The sequence below is a fragment of the Nomascus leucogenys genome, chromosome 2 (genome assembly GCF_006542625.1).
Source record: "Nomascus leucogenys isolate Asia chromosome 2, Asia_NLE_v1, whole genome shotgun sequence".
NCBI lineage: Eukaryota > Metazoa > Chordata > Mammalia > Primates > Hylobatidae > Nomascus > Nomascus leucogenys.
Window position 1 is genome coordinate 40,266,299 of NC_044382.1, and position 14,518 is coordinate 40,280,816.

At 44.9% G+C, this 14,518-nt stretch overlaps 1 protein-coding gene across 5 annotated transcripts in view; it reads right to left on the reverse strand.

Moving 5' to 3' along the window:
• Window positions 1–270: 270 nt before the first annotated feature.
• The window catches only part of KDM3B (lysine demethylase 3B), an 80,768-nt gene continuing 66,520 nt past the window's right edge, over window positions 271–14,518 (reverse strand). For all 5 annotated transcript variants that reach the window (XM_030828605.1, XM_030828606.1, XM_030828615.1 and 2 more), the window contains 9 exons: window positions 13,574–13,840; window positions 12,335–12,506; window positions 10,852–10,942; window positions 10,598–10,728; window positions 9,832–9,951; window positions 7,956–8,095; window positions 7,188–7,364; window positions 6,058–6,192; window positions 271–1,679 (listed from right to left, as the gene is read on the reverse strand). In XM_030828605.1, the coding sequence (XP_030684465.1) occupies window positions 1,599–1,679; window positions 6,058–6,192; window positions 7,188–7,364; window positions 7,956–8,095; window positions 9,832–9,951; window positions 10,598–10,728; window positions 10,852–10,942; window positions 12,335–12,506; window positions 13,574–13,840 (1,314 nt within the window). In that variant the 3' untranslated portion in view covers window positions 271–1,598. The remainder of the gene's footprint in view (window positions 1,680–6,057; window positions 6,193–7,187; window positions 7,365–7,955; window positions 8,096–9,831; window positions 9,952–10,597; window positions 10,729–10,851; window positions 10,943–12,334; window positions 12,507–13,573; window positions 13,841–14,518) is intronic.

Here is a 14,518-nt window from a genome sequence, read left to right on the forward strand (position 1 = left end):
ACAAAGCATAAAGTATGGGGAAACACGTCTCTCTTCCTACCCTCTAATTCATGTGGCCCCTTCCCCTTACCCCCAATTCCCCAAACCATACCTGACCTCACCCTGGCACTTTCCTTTCTCCTAACATGGCACAGTCTCAACAAGCAAAGAAAAATATCTGCGTGTAGCACAGTCATGAAGACCTGGAAATGAATCCCCCACCTCCACCCCAACTCCCAATCTGATGTTGATTTTAGAAGGGTTGGTACATGAATAATTTAGTCCACTCCAAACAGATTTGTTAGATTTTTAATAAGAACATGGAAATCCCAATCAGCCCTTCAACAAAATTAAAATACAGAAAGTGAAATTAAAAGTATTCTACATTAAATGACTTTTATTAAAAAAAAAAAAAAAAGTAACTGTGAACATATAAACAGCCTGCAGGGCACTACAGTACAGCTGGAGAGAGATACATTTTCCAATGTACCTATGGGCCAATGAATTCCACCATTTTCAAATAAATCCTTAATCAGACTCCACTCATTTGGAAAGTTTTGCTGAAAATATTACTGGATAAAAAACAGAAAACCTCATGTTGGAAATCAACTGTCCTTCCCATTTGGAAACGTTAAGAGGAGTCCCCAGGGAACACTGGTAACAGGTGAAAATGGTTCCTGGAATCACCAGTGTTGTACACACACATGGGGAACATACCACAGCTTAGATGTGACAAAGTTCCTTCTCATATGACTGTTCCCTCAAGGTAAGACTAAGATGGGAGGGGGAGAAAAAGAATCCTAAAAAAGCCAATTTTAAAAAATTCTGCTTTGGCTGATTTTGTGCTATAATGGGTAGCTGATTTCTAAAAATCATATTTCTTCAAAGAGTTTTATATCGAAAGGAAGACTAAATGTAATGTGCCTTTCCTCATAATCCAGGAAAACAACTGTGGTATTTCAAAAATTCTAAAAATATCTACTTTCATGAAATAGTAACTATTTCACTACAAACCTATTTTTCACTAAATACACACATTTCCTAATCCTGGAGCCTCCTGGGAAAAGCAGTGGGTTCTCCCTGGGTCTTGCAAGACTCCAGTGTTCACAGGAGAGTGTGGGGAATGGCTTCACCCCGTCTCCTGGGATGGGCTTAGTCAGAGGTCACGTGCAGAGATGCTATCAGACTTCCACCAGGCATGTTTAAGCAATTACCCCATACTTGTACCAGTTATGTGATTTCCCCTACCTCCAAACACATTCCCACTTAACTAGGCACAAGAGGAAAAGAAAAGAAAGGTGTGCCCGTGAATCTCAAATCAGGAGAATGTGCAGGAAAGCCCCGCCATGTTCAGGCAATTTGGATTTCCAAAAGGCCACAGGATAGGGATGTGGCACTCTTGGCTTGGAGTCTCAAACTGTGTGTGTGAACAGTACGACTTTCCTGTGTCAACCTTCGGTGTTGAGGCAGCGTAGAAGAGAGTGGCTGGAGAGTTTGGAATACTGACCACACTGGCTCCGGGTGAAGGGCCTCTGCTCCAGCAAAGAGCCCTGCCGTTCCCTGTTAAGTGTTGTGAGTGAAAGACCTGCTTCACAGGGGAGCTTGGAGTTTCTCCATGCCTAGGACCTTGCCAGTTTGGATTCATGAGCCTTGAGGGTGCCAACCGCATCTTTCACTGCATGGTAAATGATGTTCTTCACCTAGAGAGGGTGTACAGCAAAGTCAGTTCACAGCAGCCCCATGCAAATGTACGTTCTACCTTGATTGTAAGCCTACTGGTTTAGTGGGGAAACTCCCAACAAGGACTGTGCGTTCCTTTATCAATCCCCACAGTCATTTACAAATCACATAGGGCATAAGGTCTGTACTCAAAAAAGAATAATGAAGTTATGTGAAAGGCTATCTGATCACCATCATTTATGTGCTTACTATGTCCTGGGCAGGCGCTGCTGCTGAGCTCTTTATGTGGACCTTCACTTGATCCTTGCCAGAATCCTATGAGGTAGGTTCTATTATTATCATGCCCAATTTACAGAGGAGAAACTGAGGAAACTAAGGCCACAGTGAACACCTGGAGAACTTTGCTTCCTTATATGGTTAAGAGGATTCCTTAAGGTTCTACAGCTAATAAGGATGCATTAAAACAAGAGGGGAAAGCAGGATTATGGCCTATTTTTTCCCTCCGTGCTTATATGTTTTCTGATTTGGATATATTACCTGTGAAATTGGAACACACAATAAAAGTTATTGAAAAAAGTGAACAGGCATATTAAAGTGAAGAGAATAAAGACAGTTTTCTTTTTTTTTTTTTGAAACGGAGTCTCGCTCTATTGCCCAGGCTGGAGTGCAGTGGCGCAATCTCGGCTCACTGCAAGCTCTACCTCCCGGGTTTACACCATTCTCCTGCCTCAGCCTCCTGAGTAGCTGGGACTACAGGCGCCCGCCACCACGCCCGGCTAATTTTTTGTATTTTTAGTAGAGACGGGGTTTCACCATGTTAGCCAGGATGGTCTCGATCTGCTGACCTCGTGATCTGCCTGCCTCGGCCTCCTAAAGTGCTGGGATTACAGGCGTGAGCCACCGCGCCCGGCCTAAGACAGTTTTCTTTTAAAGGGCTGGCAAGAAAATTGAGGTTATTTCTGGGGAGGAAAAGTGGGGAAATGCAAAGGGGAAGGGTACATGGGTGTTTCAAACATGTAGTTGCTGTATATATATGTGTGCTATAATTTCTTAAGCTGGGTCATGGGCATCCAAGTCCCTCTTTTACTATTCTCCATTAATTTTTTTGCATTGCTTCAACAAAGATTTATGAATACCTACTATGTGTCAGACACTGTGCTAAGGAAAAGCAGTGAGTAAAATAGTAAAATTCCTGCCTTCACAGAGCTTAAATAGCTTACATTCTAGTAGGGTTAAGTAACAGATTAAAAAAATATATATCTGTATCTATATCTCAGATGGTGAAAATACTACAGGAAAAATAAAGTAGTGAAAGTAGGGCTGGTAGTGCTGGAGCAGGAGTTGTTATTCTAAACAGAGCAGTCAGGAGTCAGGAAAGGTCTTCGTTTTTTTTGTTTTTTGTTTTTTTTTTGAGATGGAGTCTAACACTGTTGCCCACGCTGGAGTGCAGTGGCACCAATCTCAGCTCACTGCAACCTCCGCCTCCTGGGTTCAAGCAATTCTTCTGCCTCAGCCTCCCGATTAGCTGGGACTACAGGCACCCACCATCATGCCTGGCTAATTTTTGTATTTTTAGTAGAGACGGGATTTCACCATATTGGCCAGGCTGGTCTCGAACTCCTGACCTTGTGATCTGCCCGCCTCAGCCTCCCAAAGTGTTGGGATTACAGGCATTAGCCACCGCGCCCAGACTGTTTTTTTAAATAAAGAGACAGAGTCTGTTGCCCAGGCTGGAGTGTAGTGGGGCAATCATAGGTCAAAACTCCTGGGCTCAAGTGATCCCCCCACCTCAGTCTCCTGAGTGGCTGGGACTGCAGAAACACAGCCAACATCCCTAGCTCAGGAAAGGTGTTATGGATAAGGTGACATGTTACCCTTATATTCTCATTCTATCTAAACACCAATGTTGGACGGGCACAGTGACTCACGTCTGTAATCTCAGCATTTTGGGAAGCCGAGGCAGGTGGATCACCTGAGGTCGGGAGTTCAAGACCAGCCTGGCCAACATGGTGAAACCCTGTCTCTACTAAAAATACAAAAATTAGCTCGGTGTGATGACACGTGCCTGTAATCCCCAGATACTCGGGAGGCTGAGGCAGGAGAATCGCTTGAACCCAGGAGGCAGAGGTTGCAGCGAGGCAAGATCACGCCACTGCCCTCCAGCCTGGGCAATGGAGTGGGACTCCATCTCAATAAACAAACAAACAAACAAACACCAACGTTGATTATACTTTGTATAAAAACTTTATGGTTGGCTGGGTGCAGTGGCTCACTCCTGTAATTCCAGCGCTTTGGGAGGCAGAGGCGGGCAGATCACCTGAGGTCAGGAGTTCGAGACCAGCCTGGCCAAAATGGTGAAACCACGTCTCTACCAAAAAATACAAAAATTATCTGGGTATGGTGGTGCATGCTTGCAATCCCAGCTACGTGAGAGGCTGAGGCAGGAAAATAACTTAAATCCAGGAGATGAAGGATGCAGTGAGCCAAGATCACACCACTGAACTTTCATTTGGGCAACAGAGTGAGACTCTGTCTCAAAAAAAAAAAAAAAAAAAGAAAAAGCCACGGTGGCTCACATCTGTAATCCCAGCACTTTGGGAGGCTGAGGCGGGTGGATCATGAGGTCAGGAGTTAAGACTAGCCTAGCCAAGATGGTGAAACCCCGTCTCTATTAAAAAACTACAAAAATTAGCCGGGCACAGTGGCAAGTGCCTGTAATCCCAGCTACTCGAGAGGCTGAGGCAGGAGAATTGCTTGAACCCAGACGGCGGAGGTTGCAGTGAGCCAAGATCATGCCACTGCACTCCAGCATGGGTGACAGACTGCGACTCTGTCTCAAAAAAAAGAAAAGAAAAAGGAAAAGCGCATCAGACTCAGAGTTGAAGGTGATTGAATCTACCAGCAATTAAGAAAAACCTCTTCAGGCTGGGCACAGTGGCTCACGCCTGTAATCCCAGCACTTTGGGAGGTCGAGGCGGGTGGATCACGAGGTCAGGCGATCAAGACCATCCTGGCTAACACGGTGAAACCCCGTCTCTACTAAAAATACAAAAAAATAGCCGGGCATGGTGGTGGACGCCTGTAGTCCCAGCTACTCGGGAGGCTGAGGCAAGAGAATGGCGTGAACCCAGGAGGCGGAGCTTGCAGTGAGCTGAGATCACGCCACTGTACTCCAAAACCTCTTCAATCTGATCTATCAACAACCAAGAAAGATACACTTGAGCCACAGGCATGCCAGAGGAAAAGAAGCCACAGTGAAAGCCTAGAGAATTCTGCTTCCTTATTTATTTATTTTTTTTGAGACAGTGTCTCGCTCTGTCACCCAGACTGGAGTGCAGTGGCGTGATCTCAGCTCACTGCAACCTCCGCCTCCCAGGTTCAAGCGATTCTCCTGCCTCAGCCTCTCGAGTAGCTGGGACTATAGGCGCGTGCCACCATGTCCAGCTAATTTTTTGTATTTTTAGTAGAGATGGGGTATCAACATGTTAGCCAGGATGGTCTTGATCTCCTGACCTCGTGATCCAACCACCCAGCCCTCTTTGTTCTTTTTATGCAACTGAAGTACCTAAGTGTATTAATGATGAAATTCTGCCCTTAAAATTCCAATCCATTTCAAGAGCAGAGGAAACCTAATCTGATTGTTCAGCTCTGCTCTACAAGGGGATACAGTTCTTAGGGACATGAACTGTAATCCCTAGCAAAGCTCTAAGAAATTGAGTCTGCATAGAAATCTGCTATGAGAAGTAGCTTCAGCGCAATATTTCTTCTCAGATACATGCTTAGAACACACTGCCATAGTGCTTTTCCCACCTGTTTGGGGAGGTCAGTCTAGTTAGCTACTAACACTTGTAATACTATCACTCTGAAAGGGAGAGAAATAAGGACTGTCACAACAGAAATGATTAGGTTAAGCAGTGGCTCATACCTGTATTCCCAGTACTTTGTGAAGCTGAAGTGAGAGGATCTCTTGAGCCCAGTAGTTTGAGAGCAGCCTGGGCAACATAGACCCCGTTCTATTAAAAAGAAGAAAAACTTTTTTTTTTTTTTTTTTGAGATGGGAGTCTTGCTCCGTCGCCCAGGCTGGAGTGCAGTGGCATGATCTTGGCTCACTGCAACCTCCACCTCCCAGTTTAAGCAATTCTCCTGCCTCAGTTTCCTGAGTAGCTGGGACTACAGGCGTGTGCCATCATGCCCTGCTAATTTTTGTAAAAAAGAAGAAAAACTTAAAATTAAATGCTTCCTAAAAGGACTCCATATCCCCAAACTTCTTCCTGTGTCATTTCTCCTCCACAATTAGACCTTCAGAGAATACCCTCAGAACGGAGAATGTGCTTTCTGTGTAATGTATGTGAGTATGCAATGAGAAGACAGAGTGGGGTAGAGGGAGGAGTTATTTACCTGCAGTTTATCCTCATGATTTGTATGAGTGTTAGAGAGATGCCTGAATTCCTGAGTCAGGCGGAAACAGTGCTTTACATGTTCTGGAGATACAAAGTCTTCTGCTACTTTTATGCAACTGTATAGATTGTGAACCTGAGAGGGGCAAAGTGCAGAGGAGAAATATCAGACATTAGAGATTCAGTAATATATGGAAAATGTCCATGATATAGTTAAAAAAACCCTTGAGAAATAGGTGTAATACTTCCATTTTTATAACAACACAGAAAAGCTGTAAGTGCAAATGCATAAATAAAAGCAATGGCCAGGTGCAGTGGCTCATGCTTGTAATCCCAGCACTTTGGGAGGCCAAGGCAGGTTGATCGCTTGAGCTCAGGAGTTCAAGACCAGCCTGGGCAATATGGCGATATGGCGAAACCCCGTCTCTACCAAAAAAACAAAAAAAAAAGAAAAAGGAAAAAAGAAATACATAAAAATATTAGTATTTGCACAGAAAATGTTCTGAAAAAATATACACCAAACTGTTAACAGTAGGCTACCTCTGAGGAAAGAAACTAGATTGGGAAGGTAGGATAAGGGGATTGATAAGAAGAGTACGCTATAAGTAGCTGAGCTAGGACTTGTCACTTTTTCTTTAATAGCTTGCATTGTTTAAATTTTTTTTTTTTGAGACTGAGTTTCGCTCTTGTTGCCCAGGCTGGAGTGCAATGGTGCGATCTTGGCTCACCACAACCTCCACCTCCCGGGTTCAAGCGATTCTCCTGCCTCAGCTTCCTGAGTAGCTGGGATTATAGGCATGTGCCACCACACCCAGCTAATTTTGTATTTTTAGTAGACATGCGGTTTCACCATGTTGCTCAGGCTGGTCTTGAACTCCCAACCTCAGGTGATCCACCCGCCTCGGCCTCCCAAAGTGCTGGGATTACAGGCGTGAGCCACCAGACCTGGCCCTGTTTAAAATTTTTTAAATGAGCCTTAATGTTACAAGGAAGAAAATAGAAGCATAAAATAAGTTGCAGCATAAGAGAAACCAGTCTAATCCAGCTACTTAAATCTCTTCGTAGATTAGCAAGAAAAGCAGAAATAAAGCCCATGGAACTGTTCAGCCCAACCCCCAAGCAGGAACCCACCTGGTGTGGGGCTCCAGCAGGTATGAAAACAGCATCACCTAGGAACTGCACGATAGCCCAGCCTTGCACGCCATACTCCTCATAGAGTCGCTTACGGAGGGTCTGGTCCAGGTACCAACTTTGGTCATGAATTGGGTCATGATCAGGGGGGTTCTCTTGGCCTTGTTCTTCTCCAACCTGAAGCCATAATCAAATCCAAAGATGGGAAAATTAAAAATTATTAACAGCATAAATCCAACTTGCTGCAGCAATGTCCTAAGATGGGGTGGGGATGGCAAAACTTTATTCTAGTCAACATCCTCTAGGTGTGGATTCAAGCCTTTGGGCTTTTCCACCCGAGGTACCATGGCCAACAGGTCTTTTTTTGTTTTTTTTTTTTTTGAGACGGAGTCTCGCTCTGTCACCCAGGCTGGAGTGCAGTGGCGTGATCTCGGCTCACTGCAAGCTCCGCCTCCCGGGTTCACGCCATTCTCCTGCCTCAGCCTCTCCGAGCAGCTGGGACTACAGGCGCCCGCCACCACGCCCGGCTAATTTTTTGTATTTTTAGTAGAGACAGGGTTTCACCGTGGTCTCGATCTCCTGACCTCGCGATCCGCCCGCCTCGGCCTCCCAAAGTGCTGGGATTACAAGCGTGAGCCACCGCGCCCGGCCGTATGGCCAACAGGTCTTTAATGCCAAGGGACTCTACGTGAGAAACCCTAGATAGGGTGTCTCAGCATCCAGACCCTTGATATGTGAGCTGGGAGCACAGCCCACCCAGGGGCGTACCTTTCGGAGCAGCTCCCGGATTTTCTCTGCATCCTTGGCTGCATAGATGTGCCATAAAGCACCTGGCTTCTCTTTTCCATCATGAATCCTCTGCTTCGTCACCTCATCAGCATCTCCCTCGTCAATTGTCTTGAGTACCTCTGAAAAGGGCAAAATGACACTTTCAATGTAGTCAGCCATTTCAGTACCACTGAGTGAAACGAAATCTCCAATTTAAACAAATTGAGTTTTTACTCTTCTCCATCTCTGGAATAATGTAAGGCAGAATCAGAAAATTCATACTGGTCTAAGCTCCCTACACACAGAACATTAAACCTTCTTTACTTATTAGAGATTCAGCATTTTTGGAGGTATAATTTCCCCTTAAAACATACTTTTTGCTTACACTGTGTTGCCATATCTTATGTTTAACTTGCAGGTTATTTCCCGCTACAAGTATATGGAGTCTATATATTTTCTCAAGACCCCTTCAAACACTAGGATTCTGGATTTAAGCCCACAAAGCATAAAGCATCACTGGCAAGTGAAGAGGGTTGTCTTCTGATGCTTGTCTATTACAATGACCTACACCATAATGAATGCTGCAGGTGTGCAGAATCCAAGGCAAATGTAGGCTGGGCATGGTGGCTCATGTCTATAATCCCAGCACTTTGAGAGGCTGAGGTGGACGGATCACCTGAGATTGGGAGTTCGAGCCCAGCCTGGCCAACATGGTGACACCCCATCTCTATTAAAAATACAAAAATTAGCCGAGTATGGTGGCACATGCCTGTAATCCCAGCTACTTGGGAGGCTGACGCATGAGAATTGCTTGAACTCAGGAGGCAGAGGTTGCAGAAAAAACAAAAAAAAACGAAAAAAGAAAAAAAAAGGACATGTAAAGCAAGGCACAGTGGCCTTGCCTGTAGGCCCAGTTACTTGGGAGGCCGAGGTGGGAGGAATGCCAGAGCCCAGGAGTTTGAAGCCAGTCTGGGCAACATACTGAGACTCTATCTCAAAAAGAAAAAAAAAAAAAAAAAAATTATCCCTGAACCTTGAGATTTTGAGCTACTTATTTTCTTTTAAAAGAGTATCCCTTTTTCTAAAATTTCCATAATGAACATGTATTAACACTGAGATGGCAGGAAGTATAAATACAGCAAAATATCACTTTTATGCTTCATTTTTATGAAGGTCCTGGCTTTATCATCTGTCACTCCACAGTTGATCTGGCTGATAGGTCAGGTCAGAACTCTGCCCTTTCTTCATTTCTCTTTGAGAGGCTACAAAGTGGAAAAGGGTAGCATTTCTAGAAAGAGACTCTAGTCAAAGATACGCAAAGTAGTACTCTTCTCTATTAGAACCTCCCCCTTTATCTAGCAACATCCACTGGGCACCCACTTCCCATCAGACCTGGAAGAAACAAGAAAAAGCCACTAGGGGAATAAGAAAAGAAAAAAGAAGCCGGGTGCAGTGGCTGACGCCTGTAATCCCAGCACTTTGGAAGGCTGAGGCAGACGGATTACCTGAAGTCAGGAGTTTGAGACCAGCCTGGCCAACATGGCGAAACCCGTCTCTACTAAAAATACAAAAATTAGCAGGGCGTGGTGGCAGGTGCCTGTAATCCCAGCTACTTGGGAGGCTGAGGCAGGAGAATCGCTTGAACCCGGGAGGCAGTGGAGGTTGCGGTGAGCCAAGATCGCACCTCTGCACTCTAGCCTGGGGGACAGAGTGAGACTCTGCCTCCCTCCCCCTCCCCAGAAAAAAACAAAAAACAAAAAGAAAAAGAAAAAGAAAAAAAAAAGGAAAAGCCACTGGACCTAAGGATGAAAACACCCAACTGTATTCCCAAGACAAAGCCTCACTATCCTAAAGCAGTGGATTCTAGAAAGCATACCTTCATCATGAGCACCCTCCCCGATGGGAATCCCAACATACACCATCACATTAACAGCATCAGACACGTCTAAGTGAAGATTTGTTGTACCAACTCTTCTATCTTCTGCTGTTATCAACCCTAAAGGAGAAAGGAAAATATGCAAGGTGAAGAACCAATATTCGGAAGAATCCACATCGACACTACATCTGAAAACATGCTCAAGGGTGTTCTTAAATGAGTAAAATTAGGAGAGTGAAGTCTATTTGTTTATGAAGAAATCACTTTCATCTCTTTTATATTGTTTTAAGACTGATTTCTCATTGACACTGGCCACGGAACAAATCTACCTCCAAAAAACGATCTCTCCATGAAAAACAAAACAGATATGGGCATTAGGCATATTCAGATAAAGCTGAGCTTTCACTGTGATTTAGGTCATCATTGGCCTTCACAAAGCACTGGCTGGGTAGCATGGCACCCAGACCTCTTCATTATTATTTTGTCAAGTCTCTTAGACTCGAGAATATGGCTCCTTGGGTACAGCTCTTGACAGGAAACTTCCTCACTACTGGATACATGTAAGCTTATGGTCTGGGCCCACATGGATGTTATGAAAACCAGTATGACAAAAGCAAACATATTCAAGACCATCTTGGATACTATTCACTTCTCCAGCACTTGCCTGCCATCATCTCTACACCCGACATTGACCACAGATATCCCTCTATAGTTGAAATAAGAACAACAGTCCCCCAAAAGGGCAATTTTAGCCTCTCCCTCATACCATAGGCGTTGTACATCTTGGGGCCCAGATCAGGCCTTACAAAGTAGCTAGGTAGCCTAGAGGCCAGATTGAGCCTGCCATCTCGTTTGGTATATTCTGGCAGAGGAAGGTTCTCCATCAGATCTTCAAACCTATAAAAGTGCAGGAAAGATGACTTAGCTTGTTATAGGGGAAGAAAGCCAATAGACAAAGTTCACTTTTCTGTGATTACTTTGTGATGGCTTCTGAAGATGACACCACCGCAGGTCACTAACCTGGTTGGCATCATGTCTCGAAAATCTTCCCCAGGAGGCCAGTCCTTGAGTTTGAGCACCATTGGCTGCCCATCTTCTGACCGTAGTCGTTCTGGAAGACAGAGAATACTCCCACAAACATCTGCTGGTTTGGCTGGTGTCCGATTTTCAACAGTAACTAAGTTTTAGGAGACTAACCTCTTTTTTTTCTTTTTTGAGACAGTCTTGCTCTGTCACCCGGGCTGGAGTGCAGTGGCATGATCTTCGCTCACTGCAACCTCCGCCTCCTGGGTTCAAGTGATTCACCCTGCCTCAGCCTCCTGAGTAGCTGGGATTACAGGCGACCACCACCACGCCCGGCTAATTTTTGTATTTTTAGTAGAGATGGGGTTTTGCCGTGTTGGCCAGGCTGGTCTCAAACTCCTGACCTCAGATGATCTGCCTGCCTTGGCCTCCCAAAGTGCTGGGATTACAGGTGTACGGCACTGTGCCCAGCCTAGGAGACTAACCTTTTTTTTTTTTTGAGATGGAGTCTCGCTCTGTCACCCAGGCTGGAGTACAGTGGCCCAATCTTGGCTCACTGCAGGCTCCGCCTCCCAGGTTCACACCATTCTCCTGGCTCAGCCTCCCAAGTAGCTGGGACTACAGGTGTCAGCCACCACGTCCAGCTGATTTTTTTGTATTTTTAGTAGAGACAGGGTTTCACCATGTTAGCCAGGATGGTCTCGATCTCCTTACCTTGTGACCCGCCAGCCTCGGCCTCCCAAAGTGCTGGGATTACAGGTGTGAGCCACCGCGCCCGGCCCTGGGAGATTAACCTTTTATTTCAGACTTGTAAACCCCCATAATGGACAAGGTGGGCTTTGTTTTCCTCACTCGGTACTTTAGTGTGTGTCTTCTTTTTCCATCTTACAGGGATTCTATCCCCCTTCCTCAGAGTGAAAGTGCTCTGCACAGCCCATGGAATCACATGATTAAGTTCAGGCATGCTCTGGGAGTCATGTGATTGCCATGTAAGCTACACAGTTGGCACCAGGGCAGAATGTTCCCCCACCAAATGGGTATAATTTGGATTTATTTATTTACTTTTGAGACAGTCTCACTCCATCACCCAGGCTGGAGAGCAGTGGTGCCATCTTGGCTCTCTGCAACCTCTGCCTCCTGGGTTTAAGTGACTGTCCTGCCTCAGCCTCCTGAGTAGCTGGGATTATAGGCACACACCACCATGCCCAGCTAATTTTTGTATTTTCAGTAGAGATGGGGTTTCGCTAAGTTGGCCAGGCTGGTCTTGAACTCCTGACCCCAAGTGATCCACGCCTCAGCCTCCAAAAGGACTGAAATTACAGGAGCGAGCGACCGCGCCCGGCTGTTTTTTTTTATTTATTTATTTTTTCAAGTCCCCATTATGCCCCAGAATATAATTTATTATTCAAGGGCAGAGCTGGGCATATAGATGCTTATTTTCCAGTCTGCTATTACTGAACTAGATATGAAAGCTACTTACTGCATATGATCTCGAAACCATCCCAGAAATCCCGAACTTTCACATCGGAAATTATAGCACAGTTTCTGCAGTTCACCAAGTCTACATCCTGGTCTCCAAATTCCTGGCTAAAGGCTTCTGGCTTCCAGAGCTCAGACTTGAGCTTCTTATGTACCCCCGAAACCAACACTGGCTGTGGAAACAAAAATATCCCAATCAGAGCAATCTAGGAAAAACTTCCAGCTCTAGGGCTGAGACAGAATAGGAAGGTTTCCTGAGGAGGGCCTCCTCTTCTCCAGGAAGCTCTATTGTTCTTTCCCAGTTGTATAATCCATGGATTTCCACATATCAACTAAAGTGAAAACAAATGCTTCTACTCTAGTGTCATGCTTGATTCTCACCCTGGGGAAATCACTTCTGTTGCCCTAATACCTACCACTGTTTTGAGGTGAGAGGACAAAAATCTGACAAGCCCAACTTTGAGAACACTTCCTCATATTGAAAATGACAATGTCACGAGCTCCCCTTCCTCAAGCTCCTGCTAAAGTTTTTAAACTAGGGAGTGTTATCACACTATCAAAAAACTTGTGTGGCCTTAAAACATTTGCCTAGAAAAGTACTACCTACCTCCAACCCCTCCTCTGCCCCATCTTAAAATCACACTTAAGGATTTTTCTCTAAAGGTGTCATCAATGCCAGATCACCATCTAGCAGAAATTTCAACTGCCTTTTTAAGAACACAGAACTATACAGCTTAGAAACAAGAGGATGCAAAGTGTGTTTTTAGTAATCTCCTTGCTTTTATTTATTTATTATTTATTTATTTTTGAGGTGGAATCTTGCTGTCACCCGGCTGGAATGTAGTGGCATGATCTTGGCTCACCACACCCTCTGCTTCCCGGGTAAAGTGATTGCCCTGCCTCACCCTCCCAAGCAGCTGGGATTACAGGCACCCACTACCATGCCCAGCTAATTTTTTTTGTATTTTTAGTAGAGACGGGATTTCACCATGTTGGCCAAACTCCTGACCTCAGATGATGCGCCTGCCTTGGTCTCCCAAAGTGCTGAGATTACAGGCGTGAGCCACAGTGCCCGGCCATCTCCTTGCTTTTAAAAACCCAAGACAACTTGAAGTAGCACAGCTATTACAATAACCTCACTATGTCTAAATCTCCCTGGCAAAAAGAGAGACCTGGAATTGTCCAGGTAGCTGTGGTAGGCAGGCAGAGTTAGCCCTTGGAACGACTTATTCTTGCTTACCTGACCTTGCTTCCAACACTCCCGGAAGATCTTCCAATTGTTTTTGTTGCTGGGGTCATGGAGACACAGAAGCCTGCCATCACAAAGCCAGGAGTGAGAAGTATGGGGATCTAGCACATTTAACCCCATCACCATCTCCTTTACTTCCTTCTGGGTATCAGTCAAGTTGCAGGCCCGCTTTGAAGCATCTGAGGTTTTCTTATTTTCTACCACTGAGGCAATGATGTGGTCAAGAAAGTTGGGTAGGCTGGCCTTGCTCTTCACTCCCTGCCAGACACAAATCCATCAGGTAAGCTTGACTGAAGCACCATGAGAACGGCATTCAAAAAACTGTCTCACAATTGTATTCACAAGGAGTTCTGATCTATCTGATTAAATTCTACAAAAGTTATTAAAATGTCTTTTACAACTGGAAGGGGGATAAGTCAACATCTTAAATTCTTTTATCCTTCATATTTTACCTTAATATTTAGGAAAGAAAAGTATAGAAAGATCCCTTCTGCCTCGAGATCTGAGACCTAAGAAATAGCTTTGGCATCAGCCATTCAGTATACAAAGCACATATGCATGTAGACTGTAGGGATCATCAAATGCTGTAACTGAGTGGAAAAAGGTCACTTAGTTTGAGGGTTCTAAATTTTTCCTAACCAGCATGCCCAAGGGATACAATACTTCAATTAAGTAACTGAAGTGATTTATCAAGGCAATGGTTTTCTACCAGGGAGTACCTCAATGAAGGGTGTAGCAGAGTGTCCAAGAGGAAGTACATTCTGAAAGCAGTCTCCTACTCTCCAATTTTTTCCCTCACTACTATCCCACTGAGAATCACTCACCTGTTTCAGCTGATGGGAAAGCTCAGGCCCAGAGATGAAAGTGACATACCTAAGGTCACAGAACTGAAGGTAGGGAAGCTTTTATAAACTGGATAATCGTATGCTTACAGTA